Genomic DNA, 19,097 nt, shown 5'->3' on the forward strand with positions numbered 1-19,097 from the left:
GCACTGAACTGATCACTGACACCCTGTCATTGATGATTGCACTCTCTACTGTAAACAAGTTATGTCTGCCAGAATAATGTATTTTACACTACTGTATATAACAAGGTACTGCACATCAGTACAGCTGGAGAGCGTTTCATTTTTAAATTGTTTTTCCAATTTTTTTTTTTCATCCTCTGATTCAGTATTTCCTGCAAGGTAAATAGGTCCTAATAGGATAAAGTAATTGAAGTTGGTGACAATATATATATCTTAAATGTGTAGTGCCAATGAAATTACCTTTTATTACACAGTAAACAGAATAGCCCAGATCATTGAGTCCAGAGGTTAACACAAGACACAACCTGGCTCACCAATTCTGTTAACTTATTCAATTTCCCTGACTACTTTTGAGTTAATTTCCCTAGCAACATACACTGGGGATAAAAAAAATAAAAAAAAAAATTAAAAAAAAAAAAACAAAAAGAAAGAAAAAAAGAAAGGAAGAAAAAGGTTTATGCCATTTTAAATATCTTAACACATGCAGACAGGCAAACAAACAAAAAACCCTAAAAGTTTAAGCCAGCATTCCCTTTTAAAGCAATATGCTAAAAAGGACTTCAACTATTAAGAAAATATGACATTAAATTTACCACAAGCTCATTACCAGAAGCTTTACTTACTATAAAGCTTACCCACTATGTGAAGAATACACTTTCTGTTCCCATTTGTTACCAGAGAAGGCAATATGTCTTGTATTTATTATGACAACATGATCTCCACAGTCATCTACAAGGTAGAAATAAGTGGAAAATATTGAAGAAAACCACAGAGGGAATCAACCAAAACAACTATTATGTGTACAATACATAGATAGTAGCACATAAATACACCTTCCATAAAACTCAAATTTAAAATCTGAGCTTTTAAAGTCAAAACATCCAAATCAGCATCTAAATAGCAACCTTAATTACTATTTTTAGCACTATCAGTTTAGAAGGCAGGTGAGAAGGTAAAATACCATCAAACCAGACGACTAAACCATTGCAATTATTCAGCTAAAATCTGGAAATCTGGCTTATGGGCAAATTTCTATCCTATTCAACACATTACGCTGCATATGTACCTATATTAAAAAAAAAAAAGAACCACAGAAAAAAAAGGTTAATTCCAAATGATCCTAAATATTTTTAATTTTACTTTTTCATAAAAACAGTATCTGTGCTTACTGAAGGATTGAACAATTTGGGTAAGTAAAATACTTCTATTACGTAGTTACACTTTCAGGCTAAATATATAAGAGAAACAAAAATACTGCATTGAGGGAAAGGCAGGGGGGAAAACCCTAAAAAACCAACTCTGTTGGGAGAACCCCCACATTTTCATCTATCAAACAGGAGTGAATGTTACAGCATATACATGTATGTTTAGAGATATACCAGTAACTTTATTATCAGAAGTTTTTTACATGCAAAGTCTGTAATTTATCATCAACACCCTGCCAGAAACAGTTAAGTGGATCTTCTTTACTAATAAAGTGCTAAGAAAACCTGTATTATCTCAAAAAACCACGTAAATAGGAGAAAAGATGTAGTTTTTAATTTCAGAAGTAATGATCTTGATCAGCTGTATAAGCTGTAACCACACATTCAACTAAAACGAAAATGATTTGTCCAGTCCCATTTGCATCACCCTATTAGAACACAAGTACTTGAAGAGGCTCACCTGACTAAAACATTTTTGAGTCGGTAATAAAGCAGCTATACAAAGCAGGGCTTAAACTGACCATGCATTTTTTATAGGAGCAATTAATCAAAGCAATTTTCACACCTTATTTAAGGTTTTTTATTTTTTTTTAATCTTGTGTGCTTTTAATGCTCCACTTTCAATTACAGCTGAAATGCAAATGCAATTTACACATCTTTGCTGTTGCAGCCTTTCACTGCTGACAGTTCAGCTCTAAAAACACTCTCTGTCTACATAAATATCAGGGAACTGACACTGAACTTCATGACTTTTTGGTTTTTTGGCTGGAAAGATGAAAGAATAAGCTCATCTAAGAAAATTGTGGCCAACAGTTTTTCACTTCCATGAGCACTGAATTAACAAATATTAATACCATTTAAAAACAAAACAACAAAAAAAAATCCCCATGATGTTATTCTGTGTAAGGAGCTGTTATCTCACAGACGCTAAAATATTTCTTAGTTCAAAAAAAGAAGAAAAGAAGCATCAGGTACATCAACCACAAGTTCCTGCATACTTTGTCTTTCTAAATGTCTCAGCAGTAGTAACCAACCAATTGGTGCCAACCTGTGTAAAGCATTAGTACTGATTTACAGAATATTTTAAACCAAATAAAGTTGTCCTTCTTTCCAAGACTTTAAAACTTCACAGACATAAAAGTCTCACAGTTCTTTCGCACAGGGCAACCAAAACATTTTCCTCTCAGTGTCTGCTTTATTTCTCAAGACAGCCTTAAGTCTCCAGTGACATCTTGTGGATACAGCAAAATTTACAACAGCAGAACTCTGACATTTAAAAGTCTCCACAACACTACAAATCCTACCTCCCATTACGAAATAGATCGAGTATAATTTTGCTATGTACACTTTACATGTATGAGCAAACTTCAAGGCTTCCTTTATGTTTCAGCAATGTCTCTGGAAAAATTTGCATGGATATTACAGGAAACACTGTACCAGTGGTGTGAAGGATCAACTTTTTATTATTTATAAAATGCTTATCCCCATGAGACAGGCACTACAGCATTACAAGTAATGAACAAGATTACAGATGCATCTTTATAGCTGAATCTTCTAATCTGCAGAAAAACAAAATTATGGTTTTATTTAAACCATTAAATTGAAAGGTATCTTTCAACAATGATTGTTTCCCATTTAAGAATCAGACAGGTACCAATCTCCTCATCATAGAATGTATGAGGCAGGAAGGGACCTCTGAATGTCATGTCATCCAAACCCCGTGATGAAAGCAGGACCAGCTTTTGAAAATCTCCACAGATGGAGACTTCACAGCCTCTTGGGCAATGACTTCCAGTCACTCTCACAGTAAAAAATATCTTATCTGATGTTCAGAGCATCCTGTGTTTCAGTTTGTGCCCACTGCCTCCTGAAAACAGGACTTCTTTGCACCTTATTCAGAATGAAGCACTCCAAGACCATGGTGCTGTGTACCTACTGAAAGGTAGCACTCAGATGTTTCATTATGTGCCCTGTGAACTAAATTTTTACACGTAAGATTAACAAAACATGTTCTGAGGTTTTTAAAAAAATGAAAGAACAGCCCACTGTAATTCAGCTACTCAAAATGAATTTCAAAATCATAATATCCTTTATATATATTGGTAAAGAAACAACATTAGGTTGTGGAGGGGTATGACGGAAAAAGATGAGAAAGAAAACCGATTCATTTATAATTTACAAACAATTGAGAAATGTAAACCTTTATAGCAGGCTTGATTTTAAAACTGAAATTGGAAAAAAAACGCATGTGAAAAAAAGCAAATTTGCTCTCATTCATTGCAATACTCACTTAGTGCATGATAAATAGGTTTATGTCTGCCTTCGAGTCTCATTACAGTGGCAGCTGCTATTTTTCCTGGGGGCTGCATCTTCGCATCGAGGAGGTACCAGGCTCTGGCAAAAGTAGCCCATTGCTGAAAAGAAAGAGGGTCAGTACTTATCACAGTAAAAGCTCACGCTACTATAATCTAGCTTCATTTATTAGACCAACACTTCTTTTACCTTCAAAAATACTAGAAAAAATATTCAGCACCACCCCCTTCAAATAACCTTTAAAAGGACAGAGCACTGCGATACACACACTGCAGTGCGATGTATACATGTGTAACACCACCGATAGGTTACCGGCCCTGACGGCTTTGTTTCAAAAACGCAGATCTCCTGCTGCAAGCTTCCATTATCGCTACTTGAACTGCAGCATATTTAACGCCCAAGGTCTCTCTCCCTCCCGGGGAAGGGCACGGCTCCCCCACACGCACCTTTCAGACCGCGCACAGCCCGAGCCGCCGCCCGCGGGAGTTCCTGTCCCCCAGACGTGCCGCACACAGCGGCTCCTGCCAGCGGGACCCTCAGGACCAACACCGGGGGCAGCCCCGCGGCGCTCCACTGGGGGCCTGGGAACCCTCCGTGCCCGCCCGCTCCCTCACGGCCCCGGGGTCCCGTCCCAGAGGCAGCGAACGCCCCGGCCGGCCCGAGGGGGAGGCCGCGCTCACCTGGGCCGCCCTGGTGTAACTCGCCATCCCGCCGGGCGCACGGCGCGCAGGCAGCGCCGCGCCGGGGCCGCGGGAAGCGGAAGCGCTGCCCTGCGAGGGGCGGTGCCCGGCCGGCAGCGCGGGACCTTCGGAGCGGCGCCTCCGGAGCGGCGCCGGCCCGGCCGCGCTCCCGGCCCGGCCATGGACCGCTACGTGCTGCTCCTGAGCTGGGGCGAGCGCAGGGCCGAGGGCGGGCCCGCAGCAGCGACCGCCGCAGGTACCGCCGGGGGACGGGGCTGGAGGCCGCGGGGCCCGGCGGGCGCTGGGCGAGGGCGGGCGGGCGCTGCTCTGGTGTCCGCTGGGCTCTCCTGGCGCCTGCCTTCCTGAACACCCCTTTGCTTTCAGGCTGCAAGGCTTTGGTGCCTCTAACCTGCAGAAACTTCGGGGGGGGGGTTCCTGCTTTATTGCGATGCTCTCATGTAATGCGTTCCTGAGCATGACCTAAAGGAGAATTTAGGAAAACTTGCTTTTTAAACTGCAAATCTGCAGGTGACATTTCTCTTAAAAAACTCAACCAACCCCTTTCCCCCTTCTCTCCTAAACTCACCTTCCAAAATCATACTGAAATTTATACTGTATTTGCAGGAAAGTAAGATTTAACTTCCATAATTCATTAGTTTTAAGAAATACTTTTTTTTCCTAGCTGCAACTGCTGCAAACGTGTGTCAGTTCCTGAAAGAAAGCTGTAATGCATCAATAAATGCGCATGCGAGCACGTTCCCAGGTAAATTTAGCAATGGACAGTAAGGGCAAGTGTTATCAAGGAATTGGCCTATGCATGTTTTATTAGGGGAAACAAGGCAGAAATCTAAGTAAACCCAGTTGCTGCAGTATGGGCCTGTTCCTGCTGCTCCTGTTTCTGTGGAGAACTCACGTCAGCAGCTAAGGTGTTAGGAGATGATTAGATAGACTGGATGCGAGAAATGAAAGGGAAGGATTTTGAAAAATTGACAAATTTCAGTCCAGTTGAGCAAAGAGTAGGAAAGCGATTGTTTCTCATGTCACTGGGAAGCATAATACTTTAATTACTCCTATAACGTCTTCTGATTTTTTCGGTAGAAGCAATACTTGTCTGTTGGGTAACAATTCAGAACATTAATCCATGAATATTAAATCAGTTTTTCATCTTAGAATAGATTTCTTAAGATCTGCTGTAGTACTCTTAGGGGCTGGGTGTTGGTGTTTTGTTGTTTTGTGGTTTTTTTTGTTAAAAAAGTGCTTTCTTCTTTACTTGATTTATATATCTACTGTTATAAGCTCATCTTGTCACAGATGTCATATAATTGGGATTCATGTGGGAAAACCACTATAAGCTCTTAAAATTCACGAAGATGGGAATGTTAAGCTGTTTTCAACTTCTGTGCTTTTTATTGCATAGAAATGTTGATAGAGCGTCTCATTTTGTGAACTCTGTAAATCATTTTTATGAAAGTTGTCATTTAGTTCAGGTATGTTACAGAACATGCAAATAGAAAGCAATATTACCCAGAATAAAGAAGAGGTCAAAGGTTTTCTTACTTACTAACAGTCAGAGGGTCAGTAATAGACACTTGCCAAGACACTTACCTACTCCTTAATATGTTTAGAACTTAATTACGGTACCAAAGGAAAGTAGAACTCAAGTAATTGTTGCATATTAAATGACTTACAGAGTCTTTCAACAGAGATGTTAATTGTAATAGGAAGAATAGATTGTAGTGAATTGATTAATTTAAATAATTGTTTTATCTCTTTGCAGCATGCTCAGTGGCTGGTGTTCCAGGCACAAAGAAATGGTATTTTGCAAGTCATGTTATTTGTGGTTATTATCAGGTAAGACACACTTCTTTTAGAGTATAAGTTCCTCAACTGTCTGCTTCTCTATAGAACAAGTTAAAACCACGACGTTCAAAATTCTTTTTGCTTATTTAAGTCTTTTTGTTTGATTAGTTCTGCAGTTCTGACTGGGAGGAAATAAATGTTGACTCACAGAAAAATGAAGACTCATACCAAACAAGCATTGATGAGAACCTGGGAACCACACAAAATTTTGAGGAAGATGACAGTAACAGTTGGGAGTCACTGTCTCTGACTGAGTATGTGTATTAGTATTTTTATTTAAAGTATAATGTTCTGACATCTAACTGTGATGACTCAAGGGGATCAAGAAGTTTAACAAGTGGGAGTTACTACCAAAGCAAGAGTTAACTATGAACAATCCCCTACTAGTACTGAAAATACTTAATTTTGTTTAGCATAATTTTAAATTTTTTAGTTACAGGTTATTTTTATAGGATAACTGAACAGTTTCCTAACAGCTAACATATATACAAAAATTTATTGCTAATTCGCCTTGAATCCTACTTCCAGTTTTCCTTCGGATTATTTTGATGTCATTAGGCCTTCTTCTGTCTCAGTAAAAGAAGAGATGATTTCTCATAGCCTAGGTATGTTTGTGCAGAGTTTCAAAGATGTAAGATACTTATATCAGGTACTATTCATTAGTTGTAACTTGTGTTTCTAAATGACTTCATTTATATTTTGGTTCTGAACATGTTGTTCTTCATTTTCAGTATCTATGATGAAGCTGCTGAAAGTCTGCATCAACTAGCTGATAAACTGCCTGCCCCAGGTAATCTGTCTTTAAAAAGTGTCTTATTGGAGTTTATCTTGTTAGTTACTGCTCTAAAAATTCATCTGGTAAAAGCATAGTGAATGGAAAAGTTCAGAGGGTGTTAATTTGGTAGCTGAATTAACATAATGCAGCTCTTGCAGGTAGTTTAGGAACTTGAGCATGGTTGGCATTGCAGGTCAGCTTGAGGACTAGTTTGCTGCCTGTTTCTTTGGCAGGCTGTAGTTCAGTAGAATTTAAGATAGCTATTTGTATAATAAATTTATCCATCTGAAATGGTACCAAAGTAATCGTAGACAGTAAGCAATACAAAACTCAACATAGGAAGTTTCTTATTATGAAAAAGGAAGATGTTGACATCAGGCTTACATCTGATTTGACAACCGCTTGCTTGTGGGTGGGAGCCAAGAAGATGAGAAGGAATATGCATCAGAATCGTTGGGTTCGGATTTTGTAAACTGGAGATACAGATCACCTTGCATGTTAGGGTTATATAATGTTGCAGAAGTTGATTTGGAATAGCATAGGAATGCAAGAAGAATGAAAAATAGCAGTTTAGAGTGTTAAAAGTAGGAAAATGACATAGCTTAGTTGTACAGGAGACAAATCTCATTTATCAGTGCTGAGTGAGAGCGAAGGGTATTGAACCACAGTCACTGAGGGAATGGTGAAATATTTTGTGTTCATCTAAGAGGAGCAGCAAGAGATGAGCTAAAATGTGTGAAAAGTATTTTAAATCTTGAAGTTATGTGATCTTTTTGCCTGTTTTAGTGCAGTCAATGATAACCAATACTATTCTATCTTTAAATGACTGACTGATTCACTGAATCATGATAGTTTGAGTCATATACAACTGTTTTATAGGCAGAGCAATGGTTGATGTAATCCTGCAGGCTGTTGAACGAGATGGACCCAAGTTAAGGGACTGCTTACCTGCTATCGGTGCCCTGAAACACCTGAGAGAGTGGCACTCTGCACATATCACTATTGCAGCAAGTGATGCTAAAGGGTATGGCATTTATTTTAGGGCTAAAACAAGGCCACTTCTGTTTTGTGTTAGCATAGATCAGTGGGTTAAAATAGAAACAGCATCTTGAGTACTTTGTGTATATTTTGAAAATACATAAATTAGTTGTCTGTTACTGTATGAGGGCAGGAATTACTTAACCTGATTTATTGTAAATACATGTTCTAACCAGAGAAGCAGGCAAAAAAGCCAGTCCTCTGCACTTCTTGTTTTCTGTGGGAGCAAAGGGTAAAATATTTTCCCTTTCCGTTGCTAGTGGCTTCAGTGTGATACAATGTTTTCAAGTTGTATTATGCTACATAATCATATATACATTGTAGTTTTACTGGTTTTTTTTTTTAAATGAATCCATACTACTGCTGGTTTTACTTTAAATTTTATATTACCTTTGGTATTACATTTCAGGGAGGGAAAGTAGAGTGTCTCATTTGTCCCTTTTGAAAATGGAGTAAAAATGCTCTATTACTTCCCGTACGCTTTTCAAGATTCTGTTATTATGAAGAGTTACTGAGACTATTAATTCAAGTTGAAGTTAAGTCCAGTAATTTCCTTACTATCCTCCTCTAATTGGCATATAATGGCCATGATATGTCTCAACATATAAACCTCAGTGGTTTGGGTTTTTTTATCCCATGCAGTGAATGATTGTGTAGAGGCTGAATAACTTGGCAAGGTCTCCTGCACTTTCCTTCCCCTCCATGGCCAAAAGATTCAAATTTGCTTCATAGAATATGTGCTTAAGCTTAATCTTAAATTAATAAAACTGTTTAAAACTAAAAAGGTGAATGTTCAGTCCTTGGATAGAATAAATAATATGCCTACTATGTAGTATTTCCTGAGGTGTGTGGCGGACAAGAAACTTACTCGGTGACTTCCACAAACACTTGGTCTCAGTGCTTGTTGACATCATCCTGTAGAACCATCTTTTGACTGAATAAATTTTTCTGCTGGCTTTTATGTAAAATGAGGTTATTTGGGTATAGAGGATCTCTGATGAAAGTTGTTTCACTTATTCTTCTTGTTCTGCTGATGGTGCTGACTTCCCTTAGAAGTCAGATGGCCACCAGAACCCACAGATACTGACTGTTCTCTCTCTTGTTGAATTTGCATAATGTTTGTGCTGCAGTCATGTCTCCATGTAGAAGGTTAACTACAAACCATCCAGATGGACCAGTGATAGCCCCACTGATGGCTACCAGGCTTTGCTACAGCTTTTAGCACCCAGCCTTACTATGTTGTGCTTGCAGCTTGCCATTGCCAGTCTTATTTGATGTCAAAGTTCTTTGCTGTCATGTTCGTGGAGCATATGAACAACTTCCTTTACAGAGCCTGAATGAGCAATTCTATAATACTTTTTACTTTGTGTAATATAAAGCTTTATTGTCTGTCTTGACATACACAAGATTGTTTAGTGCTAAGGGGTCATAGGTAAATTCAGTCAAACTGCTCTGTATGTTCATTTGTAATGCTAAATTCAGTAAGATTAATTCTTCTGTATTTTTACAGTAGCTGGCAAAAGATTGCAGACTATCTATCAGCAGACTTTGTATCTTCAGATGATATCATGAATATTATTGATTTAAAAGAACTCTGGAGAGGAAAGATTCAGATATGGGAAAGAAAGGTAAAATTACTTTTTTCAGCTGTGGTTATTTTTTAAAGCATCTGTGTACCTCATTTAAAGCATTTATTGTGCAGTGCATTTTATGTCTTAAGCCAAATTTGGTTTCAACCATGTAATTCAAAGGTAATGTGCAACTTGTCTGGGTGGGTGGCAGGATGAAATAATAAATGAGATCAATGCATCAAGATTTGAACTTCAGAAATCCAGATGCTCCCCTCTGAAATATTTCTTAGAACTTACTTAGAACTTACAAAACAATCTAATTTTGTATCTATCACAAATCATTATCATGTAATTGTAAGTCATTATTGCAAGCATATGTATAATGTTTCTGCAAAAATGGAGAGCTTTGTGACATTGTTTACATTTTCACTGTTACAGTTTTGGATTTAGTAGTTGGTTATCTAAGTCTAGTATTTTTTCTTAGTTTCATGGATCTGATGGAAACAAATATAATACTAATTGTTAAAAATAATAACACATCTAACTGGCTGAAGAAAAATAATTTTTCTCTCTTTTTGACACAATTATTGTCTTCTTTTTTTTTCCAGTTCGGATCAGGAGTAGACTTTCCAGAATTTTGTATAAAGAGCACTTCAGCAAAGACATTCAGGACCGCAAATTTAGGCTCTTGCTTTGCTGTTAAAAAAGAGTGGCAATCGAGGAATACTGATACTTTGCCAGAAGCAAGTATTATTGTTGATCTTACTTTGAGTTTTAGAATTAATCTGTTTTACTTTCCTGAGAAAAGTAGTAATTGGGTAAACCTTAGTTGGAACTGAAAGTTCGGTATAGAAGTAATGATTGGGTAAGATTGAGGAATACTTCTTTTGTTCATGTGTGCTCTCAAAACAGGTTCTTAAAATTTCATCTGTTTGTCTTTAGGACTACAATACCAGATTTTTTTCAAGTAAAAATTGAGACTTTGTTCAGTTTAATACTCAAAATAGCTAAATTATGAATTCTGTATTTGTATAACCTTTTCCACTTAATTTTAAAAATTTGTTTGGGTTTGGGGTTTTTTTTTTACACTGTTGCTGTTTCACTGTTGTTGTTTTCTATTGGAAGTAGATAATTGATGGGAACTCCACAATCATATGTGTTGATGAAAACAAAAATGAGCATTATGAAAATTGGTATCAGTTTAAAGTTTGTTATTTCCATTGTTAAAACATGTGTATTTTGTACTGCATTTGTCTGTTCCTGGTAGATCTTATTTTATTTTGGGTGAGAGCTAGAACTCATTTGATGCACATTGTTGACTGTCTACAAAGTCATATTTATTAAACAAAATTAAATACCTTCCTTGTTTTTTATATAATTATTTTTAATATAATATTGTGAAGTGTTTTTGTATTTCTTTATACCTCTTTCAGATGTTATCTGTAAGGCTAATGCCTCCAGCAAACCACTTGAGGAAGTTCTCCTGAGATAGAATCGTATGTAGTGTAATATATATAGGTTTTTATTTGATCTCTTTTCAGGTTTTTCATTACTATGGTCCTGCGCTGGAATTTTTACAGATGGTGATGCTGTCTGATCTACCTTCCATTTTTATATCAGATCTGGAATTTGAGCTGTATCCCTTTTTTTAAGGATCTAAACTACTACTGATAATTGTCTATAGCAGAAAGAAAACAATCAGGATCTCCCATGGAAGCAACAGATAGATGAGGACAGGCAAGGGTTCATTCCATTTTAGCCTGCCAAAATAGTCATAGTGATTCTTCACAACTGGATTTTTAAATTTTGAAATTTAAATTACACTACCAATAACCAGGTGTTGTTGATATTATTGCACGTATAATTTGTCTGTTGATGTGCATGCTCTTTGTGGGAAAAGAATAGAGATATGTTTATTCTGTGTAAGTTTTAAAAAAAACTCAAGCCTTTCTAATGAATGAAGGTAGCATGCTTCAAAATATAGGAACATTTGTCTACAAATCATGTTTTTATTGTGCAGCAGCAAAATCTGTGGCAAGATACAGCAGAGGAGTTCTCTCTTGAGTGTGTGTGCTGCAGAGATCTCAAGGTATATTACTATGGATTTTTAAAAGTATGGACTTTTGGTACTAGTCTTGGTGTACCAATAATACCTTAGGATGTGTAAGTCTGCCATGATTTTAAATATATAAATATCTGTTTCTGTCAGTCTGTAATAGAGATGTCAGTGTAGTATTTTGTCATGTAACATTTTCAAGTGTATCACTTTACCAAGAAAGATGAGCTTTTTATGTTTTGTGATACTGTAGTATCAAAAATTAGATACTTGCAATGCTTCTTTCAAATATGGTGGTAACTTGATTTGTAAAACAGAGGTGTATAGTTCTTTGTGAAGATAAGGTTCCTTAAACTGTTCTGTTCAGGAGCCTGTCAAGAAAGAATACCAAGGAGACGTCTACATTGCTTTTGGAGCAGATTTCTTTTCTCTCTGGGAAGGTAAAAACTTTTTATTTATGTATAGCAGAAAAATGAAGGTATGTATATTGCCTGTAAAAGATACAGGAATAATATTTTTAAACCTCGTTTCTATATAAGCTTCTTGAACATTTAGTTCTAAAGCAAGTATGGATTTTAAAGTCCATGCTATACATACCCACTGAACAGTTTTCTCTTTATGTCAGCTAAATTTCAATCTCCTGAAACATTTTCTAATTTTTAATCCTATCCTGACAGATAATTTCTCTGCTACCATAATTGAACTATTGATTTTTTTAGCAAAAGGCAGGCTTGTGTGCAGCCTACCAAATGTATCTAGTTACTGTGAAATGGTAAGCTTTTTTATTTTACATGTGATTATTCTGATTTTGGATAAAAAGAGTTCATGAAACATTTACAATCCTACTTTTTCCTTCCCTCCTCTGCCTTGGAGGGATAGTGAGATTATTCATAGCCACAGTATTAGTTTGAAGATATTTTTCCTGAATGTTCTATCACCTTTACTTACAGGGTAATGCATCTTGTTTAGGAAAGTTTTTTAGTGTTTATAAGATAAATCTATGCCAATCAAAACAAAACCTCCTATTTGAAAATGCTGATACAGGTATTATTAATAACATATGTTTTTTATTTCCTGTGGAGATGGTATCCCATTATCAGGCTGTATGTTTAATTTTCAGTTTATTTGGGTTTTGAGTAACTCTTTTTCTCCCCTGCTACTCCATTCTCCATTAGCTTAGCCAGAAATGGAAAAGGTCCTTTTATCTAATGCTGTACCAAAAATATCTTTTTAAATAGTTTTATATTGGTAAATATCGCAGGTAATCTTCATTTTACTTAGGAACACTGAAAACACCTTTTACAATTTAAGGCCTTGCATTTCTACTAATTTTTTTAAAGAAGAAGCTCAAACAGTTACAACACGTTCTCAGGTTACTTTTTAGAGTCTGCACATGTTGAATTAAATATATTTTGAAAACAGCAGTGTCTCATACGGATTTTTTTCAGTCTGCTGCTGGAAATATTACATGTTTGTTGGCTTTTCCAATACTTGCAACAACATTGTTTTATTGCTTGAGTATTCAAATATGTGTGCCTTTTTTCTGATAGTGCTTATTAGCCTGAAGTCTGCTTAGAGACATAAACATAGTCCAGTATCTGGTTAAGGGACAAGGGTAATAGGAAAGGAAAAGGAATTTTTTTCAAAGGAATGCAGAGCCACTGATGCCAACTATTACCTTTGAATTCTCTTTTCATTCTGGATACTACTCTACAAAAATGTTTGTAGCCAGATTATTGAGAGACTTGCAATACATAACAAATACCTTTTTGTGTATGAAATGGAAATTCAGCAGGAAATGATCTCTCAACTGGACCAAAAACTAACCACAATTTTTACAGCTTTTGTGTTAAATGGAATTCCATTTTGATTGATGTGAATGACAGATGTGTTAAGCAGAGATATTTTTCTTCATTTCAAGTAGATTTGAAATAACACCAGATCAGTAGCTCAAGAATCAAATGTAAAACAGGTTTCACTAATATTGCATGTTTTGTATTTCGTCTCCTTATTTAGGTAGGAGCTTTATTTACATTGCCATGTAATGTAAGTAGTGTAGTGATCCCATCTCCTGCCCAGCTGAGCACCAAGAAATGGAAGGAATATATGGCTAAGAAACCCAAGGTCATTTCTGGTACGTGTATTTGGTTGTGGTTTTATGTATGTGTGTATATATATATATATATATATATGGTGATTTTTTTCTGTACATTTGGGATTCTCTTTTTAAGTTCAATGAAATGAAGTCAGTTATTGTAATCTTCATGGACACGAGAAGATTTGGTGAATGCAAGTTCAGCTATGCAAACTTGGAGGAAAAACAATAACAACATCGTGGCAAGTTTTGGGAAACAAAGCATCTCCTTTAAACCATTTTTGTGTCCTCTCTGTCAGTTAAGATCCAATTTCCAGACATCTTTCTAAGGTGATTGTAAAATCCACAGGCACAGAGGTTTACTTCTGCAGATGGAATTCCAGTGTGCTTCACTGAAGTGCTTCCCTTCTCATTTAAGCATTTCCAGAGGTTCTTCAGTGCACTTGCATTTAATTTCAATCTCTTCCTGGGAAAATACAGAATATTAAGAAATGCTGAATGCCTCCATTCACCTGAGAGCCGTGTGCTAAACTTGTGATTGGGAACGTGCTCCTTCCTTATGGGGTTGTACTGATGGCAGCTGTCTCCTCCTATGCACTGTGCCAGTGCTTAGAAATCTGATTCAGAAAGTGAGAGAAGAGAATCAGTACAGATCAAGGCTGGGGGAAGTTTCTCAGTTGGCCAGTAAATGTGCCCTCCAAGTGGAGGCACTGTACAAGCAGTGGCTGTGAGGTTTGTAGGCACTTGAAAACATCAGGCTAAAATGAACTTGGTGGTAGCCCAGTGCTTAAGTACTTATCTAGGACAGGATGAGGTGCTGGATTCTGCTTTCTTTCATGATCTTGTTTATACATGGTCTAATATATAATCTGTGTAGATTGCAAGGAACAGTGACTATTTTTCTTGCCAACTCAAGACAACTTTTCAAAACAAATATGCTGATGAAAATGGCTCATATTGATGACTGATATTATTTCAGGTTTAGGGACAGGAAAAAATTGAGAGGAATTAGGAAGAGTTGTATGACAGGACAAGAAGCTTAATTATAAAATGGGTGCTGGCAGTATATAGACTGAAATTTATCTCTGCCTGTTTGGAAATGATAGAGAGGATGTGATTATAGAGCTGGTCATAGCAGCAGCATTTGTATTTATTGGAGAGATACTACTGATGCAGTCAAATGAGCACAAGATCCCCAGTGTCTGCAGGATATTTGTCCTGTGCTCCAGTGGAAAGGTTTTGTACAAGTATTAACTATTCTGTGATCAGTAACACACAATAGGTTCTTATTAAGCCTCCTGTGTAAAATTTAGTATAGGAGGAGAAATGTGGCTGTTTAAATGTATTTTCTTGTTTAGTTGAGAACTACTGATTTTTTATTAGCTACCACTAATCTGACGGTCCTAAGGATTTGTGAATCCTTATTCTCATCCATCTGTGGGAAGGTATAATTCTTGGAATTGGTAGTTCTCAAATGCTAAGGTTAAAATGCGAAATAAAAGCTTACCCATGAGGAATCAGCTTTGAGATGCCAAGATAAACTGGAAAAGGAATATATTTCAAATGACAGAGGGAACAGGACAATATGAAAACATTTCTGGAATCTTTTTTTCTTTATTGCTCTTTTTTCTTTTTCTGAATTTATATATTGAGGTAGTGGGGCTTCCCCCTCTCTTCCCTTCTGTGTCCAACTTAAAGTTTTCAAGAAACACTGGAATATTTTGTATTTGTTGCTAACAAAAATTTATGATACTAATAAATGTTAAGTTCCTGTCAAGTTAATTATTGAGACATTTAATTATGAAATTAATTTACTTTTGAAACTTAGTACATCAAAAAGTATTCATTCTCTCGATTTCTATGTCTATCAAGGTGCTATAAAATGTTTTCTGTGTAAAAAGATAGCAAACCCATTCTTTCACTGTTACTGTCAGGTCCCACATTAATTTACTTTCAAAACTGCATACTATATGCCAATGTTTAAAAATAGAATGTCTTTATCTCTTATCCAGGCACAAGGGTAAAGAAGGGAGTGAAGCTTTTATTAATGAATAATGCAGTGTCCTTGGGAAGAGCGTGTACAATATTTCCTTCTACATCTGTGTGTTCTTCCATTGAACACTTACATTACTTCAATGCACATATGCAGAAAGGCCTGTTTTTACCTAGCAGAACAAAAAGGTCTCTTCAATGTTCCATGGTAAAAATGTAACTTTGCCAGTTAAGGGCTTGCCTGTTACTTAGTGCAGTTAAAAACTTCTCTTGGTTGGTGGTTAGAGTTTCCAGGTGTACTTTGTAGTCTGCATTAGAAAGCTGCCCCTCATCACAAGAGTGCAGTGCTGGTTTTTGGGTGCTGCTCTAAGCCAGCAGCATAGAGCAGCTGAGCTTTGCTGCTATAGTTAATTTATTTTACTCTTCAGTTTGGAGCTTTACAGGGGTTGAACTTCACCTGTAGTTACTGTGTCTCCTCAAAAGATATTAGTAAGATTTCTCACAGAACAGAAGAAAGCAAATGGAAGAATTTTTATGGTGGATTATAGTTTGTTTTAAAGCTGTTTTCCTGAGAGTGTTTCACAGTTATGTCCTGATGTTTGTTAAGTTCCAGAAATTGAACTGAAAGGAGAATCTTGCCGATATTATTTCTTGCTACAAGGCAATGGCTGTGGAGAATGTAAAGCAACCTTGATTCATTCAGCTGGCCAGATTAATGGGATGGCCACTCTTTCTGCCATAAATGGAAAGCTAAAGGCAAAAGCAGAAGAGTCAGGTAAGAGTAATGACTTATTTGTTAAGGAGTATCTGAGTGCAGGCAAATGCTACTAAATTTCGTAAGTTCCTTTTATTCACTCCAGTCAGTATTAAAAGGGAGAAAACAACAAGGAATATTACATTTTTTATGATGTGCCCATTAACAGTATTTTTCAAAATCCATAAGAAAATACGTTAAGAGCTTATTTATTCACAGAATTTACTGCTACCGTATTTTTTAAATTGACTGTATAAAGTTACAGTGAGTAATTTCTTACAATCGAAATTAGTTGAAAATTGTTTATTGTAAAGGGACATACAGGTAATATTAATACAAACCAAATTTGTGAAAGCTTAAAGTTTAAAAAGTGTGTATTGTTGGTATAAAAACTTAACAGCCCATGCCAAAAAATCTAGGTAAATGTCTCTTGAAAATCCTGTTTCACTGATGATTTAAAATAAAAACTGCAAGGCCAGTAGGCAAGTTGAGTTTCATTATCATCTGCAGTTTCTTTGCCAGGTGTCCATGTTACTGCAGAGTGTTTAGGGTATGAGCTGGCACTCATATCCTACCTGCTCCACTAGGGAAGAGCAGGTATGCAGACATTTATCATGGAGTAGTTGTCATGTTACAACTACACCAACTAGGTAACTCTACCAATTCCTGTATTTGTTTCAATAACACTGGCAAAGAAAAAGAGCACAGTGACCTGCATCTTATCCTCTTAATTCCTTATTATCAAAGTAAATCTGTGTGCAATATGACTGACTACTCTGCCATTTATCCTAATTAAAATCCCATTAGTACAGTGTCAGAAGACTGAAAGTCCTTGACTGTATGTTGGGAGAAAACTTCTCTTTCCTGGTATCAAACTTAGGATCTTTTTACCTTCTTTTAATGTTAGTCATGTTAATTGTGTTGTCGTTATACTGGTTTTGTACAGAAATTCAAAAATACTAGTCAGGCACCTCTTCCAAATTATGCTCCTGGTGTTCAGTTGGATTTGATTGGTTTGGTTTTTTAATGATTAGCCGTATTTGAAAGTCTGGTTGTTTCCTTTGAATGGGAAATTTTTATGTCTCCTGTGTTTATGTCTTCTATTAAGTAACGACTCCAAAGTTCAAAGAGATTCGTAATAAAATTTTCTCCTAATCTATAGGCTTTCATATTTCTGACTTGATAAAGTCTCTGCCACGCTATTGTGGAGAGGAGATTGTACAGAGAGAAACGAAACTGTCTCGTCTCCAAGTGTTTGCCTTGAAGGAGTATCTCAGTAAGTAATGGGAAAGCACTGGTAATTCCCAAACTAGTATTTAAAAGGTCATTGTTTCAAATTGGATGTGATGGCTCACCTTACAAAACTGAAATTGTCTAACAACCAAAGTGTGTTGATTGCTTTGTGAAGAAATAGCAGAAGTATAGGAAGAAACTTTGTAGTATATTATTGATTATCTATCAGATAATGGAAAAGAGAACACTGAATTAGTGTTGATGGTTGTTACATGAATACTCTGAATTTTTGAGCATAGTGTTGAAATAGTTCTGTGGCAATTCTGTGATGATTTCCCCAAAATCCTTTACTGCTGGATGTGCCTTCTACAAAAATAGAAATTCTGGTTTGGGTTTTTCAGCTTTTAAAAATTTTATTCTTTCTTTGAAAAGTCTTAAGCAGCAGAGGAAAACTATGCATTGGAGATTTGTTAGATTTATCATGATGCATCATTCATAATAAAAACTGAGGGATCACCCTGCTTAGATTTTTATTACTTTGCAGAGAAGTACATTTGAGTGTCCTGATTTTTTTTCCATCGTAAGCGCATTGCTTAAAGAGACTCAATTGAAAGAAAAAATGCTTCACAGAGATTGGTTGTCTTATTGAAAATGGCATTCTGTGGAGATAGTTTAAGTGTATTATCATTAACAGAATAGCAGCTTAAAGAAAATAAGATTTCTGTAAGTAGTCTTGTCTCCCATCCCCTGCCCCCTGCTAATTTACTGTCATTTTCAGATTCTTGTCTGCTTCAACCCTGAGCTTGGGGCTGCTTTAGAGCTTGTGTTTTAGTTTCTTTTGTGTGGGTCACCCATTTCCATTAAGAGATTGAATAGGAGCAGTTGGGATTTACTGATTGTCCTAAATCATACCAGAATTACCTAACCCTTGATATTCTGACCAGGGTCCAGAACAGAGCCACACTCCTGCAACAACAGTAAAAATAGGTGGGTGGGAGACTCTGCAGATTGGAGCTCTTCACTTTTAGTCTCAGCAAGTCCAGATTATTGTCTCTGGGGGATTCAACCTGGGTGTACTCAGAAATGCATATATCCAGAAGTTAAAGGACTGTAAAAACATGATTCACGTGTGACTTCAGCTGTTCTCACTGCTGTTTTTTCACTTGTCTGTGGAATAAACCACCGGTGTCTTTCTTGCTGGTACAACAGTAAGTGTTAAATTAACTTACTTGTGTTACTGGTTTCGGGTGGGGATTTCCTTGTTTAATTGTTTTCTAGTTTTTCTTTACTGCTTAGCAGGTGCAGTACCTTTTCTTTTTTCTTTTATAGAGAGAAAGGAATTGGCCAAGCAGCCTGCGGTTGTTTCTACCAATGAGTTTAAAAGCTTATTAAAACTTACAAGAGAATGTTTTTTGGACCTGTGCAGCACTAGTCTTCCTACACCTGTTCTACAGAAGGTCTCCAATAAAACCACTGTGACTTGTGG

General features: G+C 36.7%; 2 protein-coding genes across 3 annotated transcripts in view; one reads left to right on the top strand and one right to left on the bottom strand.

The window, feature by feature from the left end:
• MRPL13 (mitochondrial ribosomal protein L13) overlaps positions 1-4,344 on the bottom strand; it is a 33,999-nt gene extending 29,655 nt beyond the window's left edge. The window contains exons 1-3 of the mRNA XM_048286254.1: positions 4,238-4,344; positions 3,535-3,658; positions 675-768 (exon numbers count right to left, since the gene is read on the bottom strand). Of these exons, the coding sequence (XP_048142211.1) occupies positions 675-768; positions 3,535-3,658; positions 4,238-4,264 (245 nt within the window). The 5' untranslated portion in view covers positions 4,265-4,344. The remainder of the gene's footprint in view (positions 1-674; positions 769-3,534; positions 3,659-4,237) is intronic.
• The window catches only part of LOC125316869 (MDM2 binding protein), a 29,980-nt gene continuing 15,226 nt past the window's right edge, over positions 4,344-19,097 (top strand). The window contains exons 1-14 of one of the 2 annotated variants that reach the window (XM_048286251.1): positions 4,344-4,493; positions 4,920-5,000; positions 6,015-6,088; positions 6,206-6,351; positions 6,829-6,887; positions 7,752-7,896; positions 9,421-9,538; positions 10,090-10,224; positions 11,023-11,117; positions 11,905-11,977; positions 13,554-13,671; positions 16,232-16,399; positions 17,541-17,654; positions 18,941-19,096. In XM_048286251.1, coding sequence (XP_048142208.1) covers positions 4,418-4,493; positions 4,920-5,000; positions 6,015-6,088; positions 6,206-6,351; positions 6,829-6,887; positions 7,752-7,896; positions 9,421-9,538; positions 10,090-10,224; positions 11,023-11,117; positions 11,905-11,977; positions 13,554-13,671; positions 16,232-16,399; positions 17,541-17,654; positions 18,941-19,096 — 1,558 coding nt within the window. In that variant the 5' untranslated portion in view covers positions 4,344-4,417. The remainder of the gene's footprint in view (positions 4,494-4,919; positions 5,001-6,014; positions 6,089-6,205; positions 6,352-6,828; positions 6,888-7,751; positions 7,897-9,420; positions 9,539-10,089; positions 10,225-11,022; positions 11,118-11,904; positions 11,978-13,553; positions 13,672-16,231; positions 16,400-17,540; positions 17,655-18,940; position 19,097) is intronic. The other variant, XM_048286252.1, reaches the window with a different exon arrangement.

The sequence above is a fragment of the Corvus hawaiiensis genome, chromosome 26, assembly GCF_020740725.1.
Source record: "Corvus hawaiiensis isolate bCorHaw1 chromosome 26, bCorHaw1.pri.cur, whole genome shotgun sequence".
Taxonomy (NCBI): domain Eukaryota; kingdom Metazoa; phylum Chordata; class Aves; order Passeriformes; family Corvidae; genus Corvus; species Corvus hawaiiensis.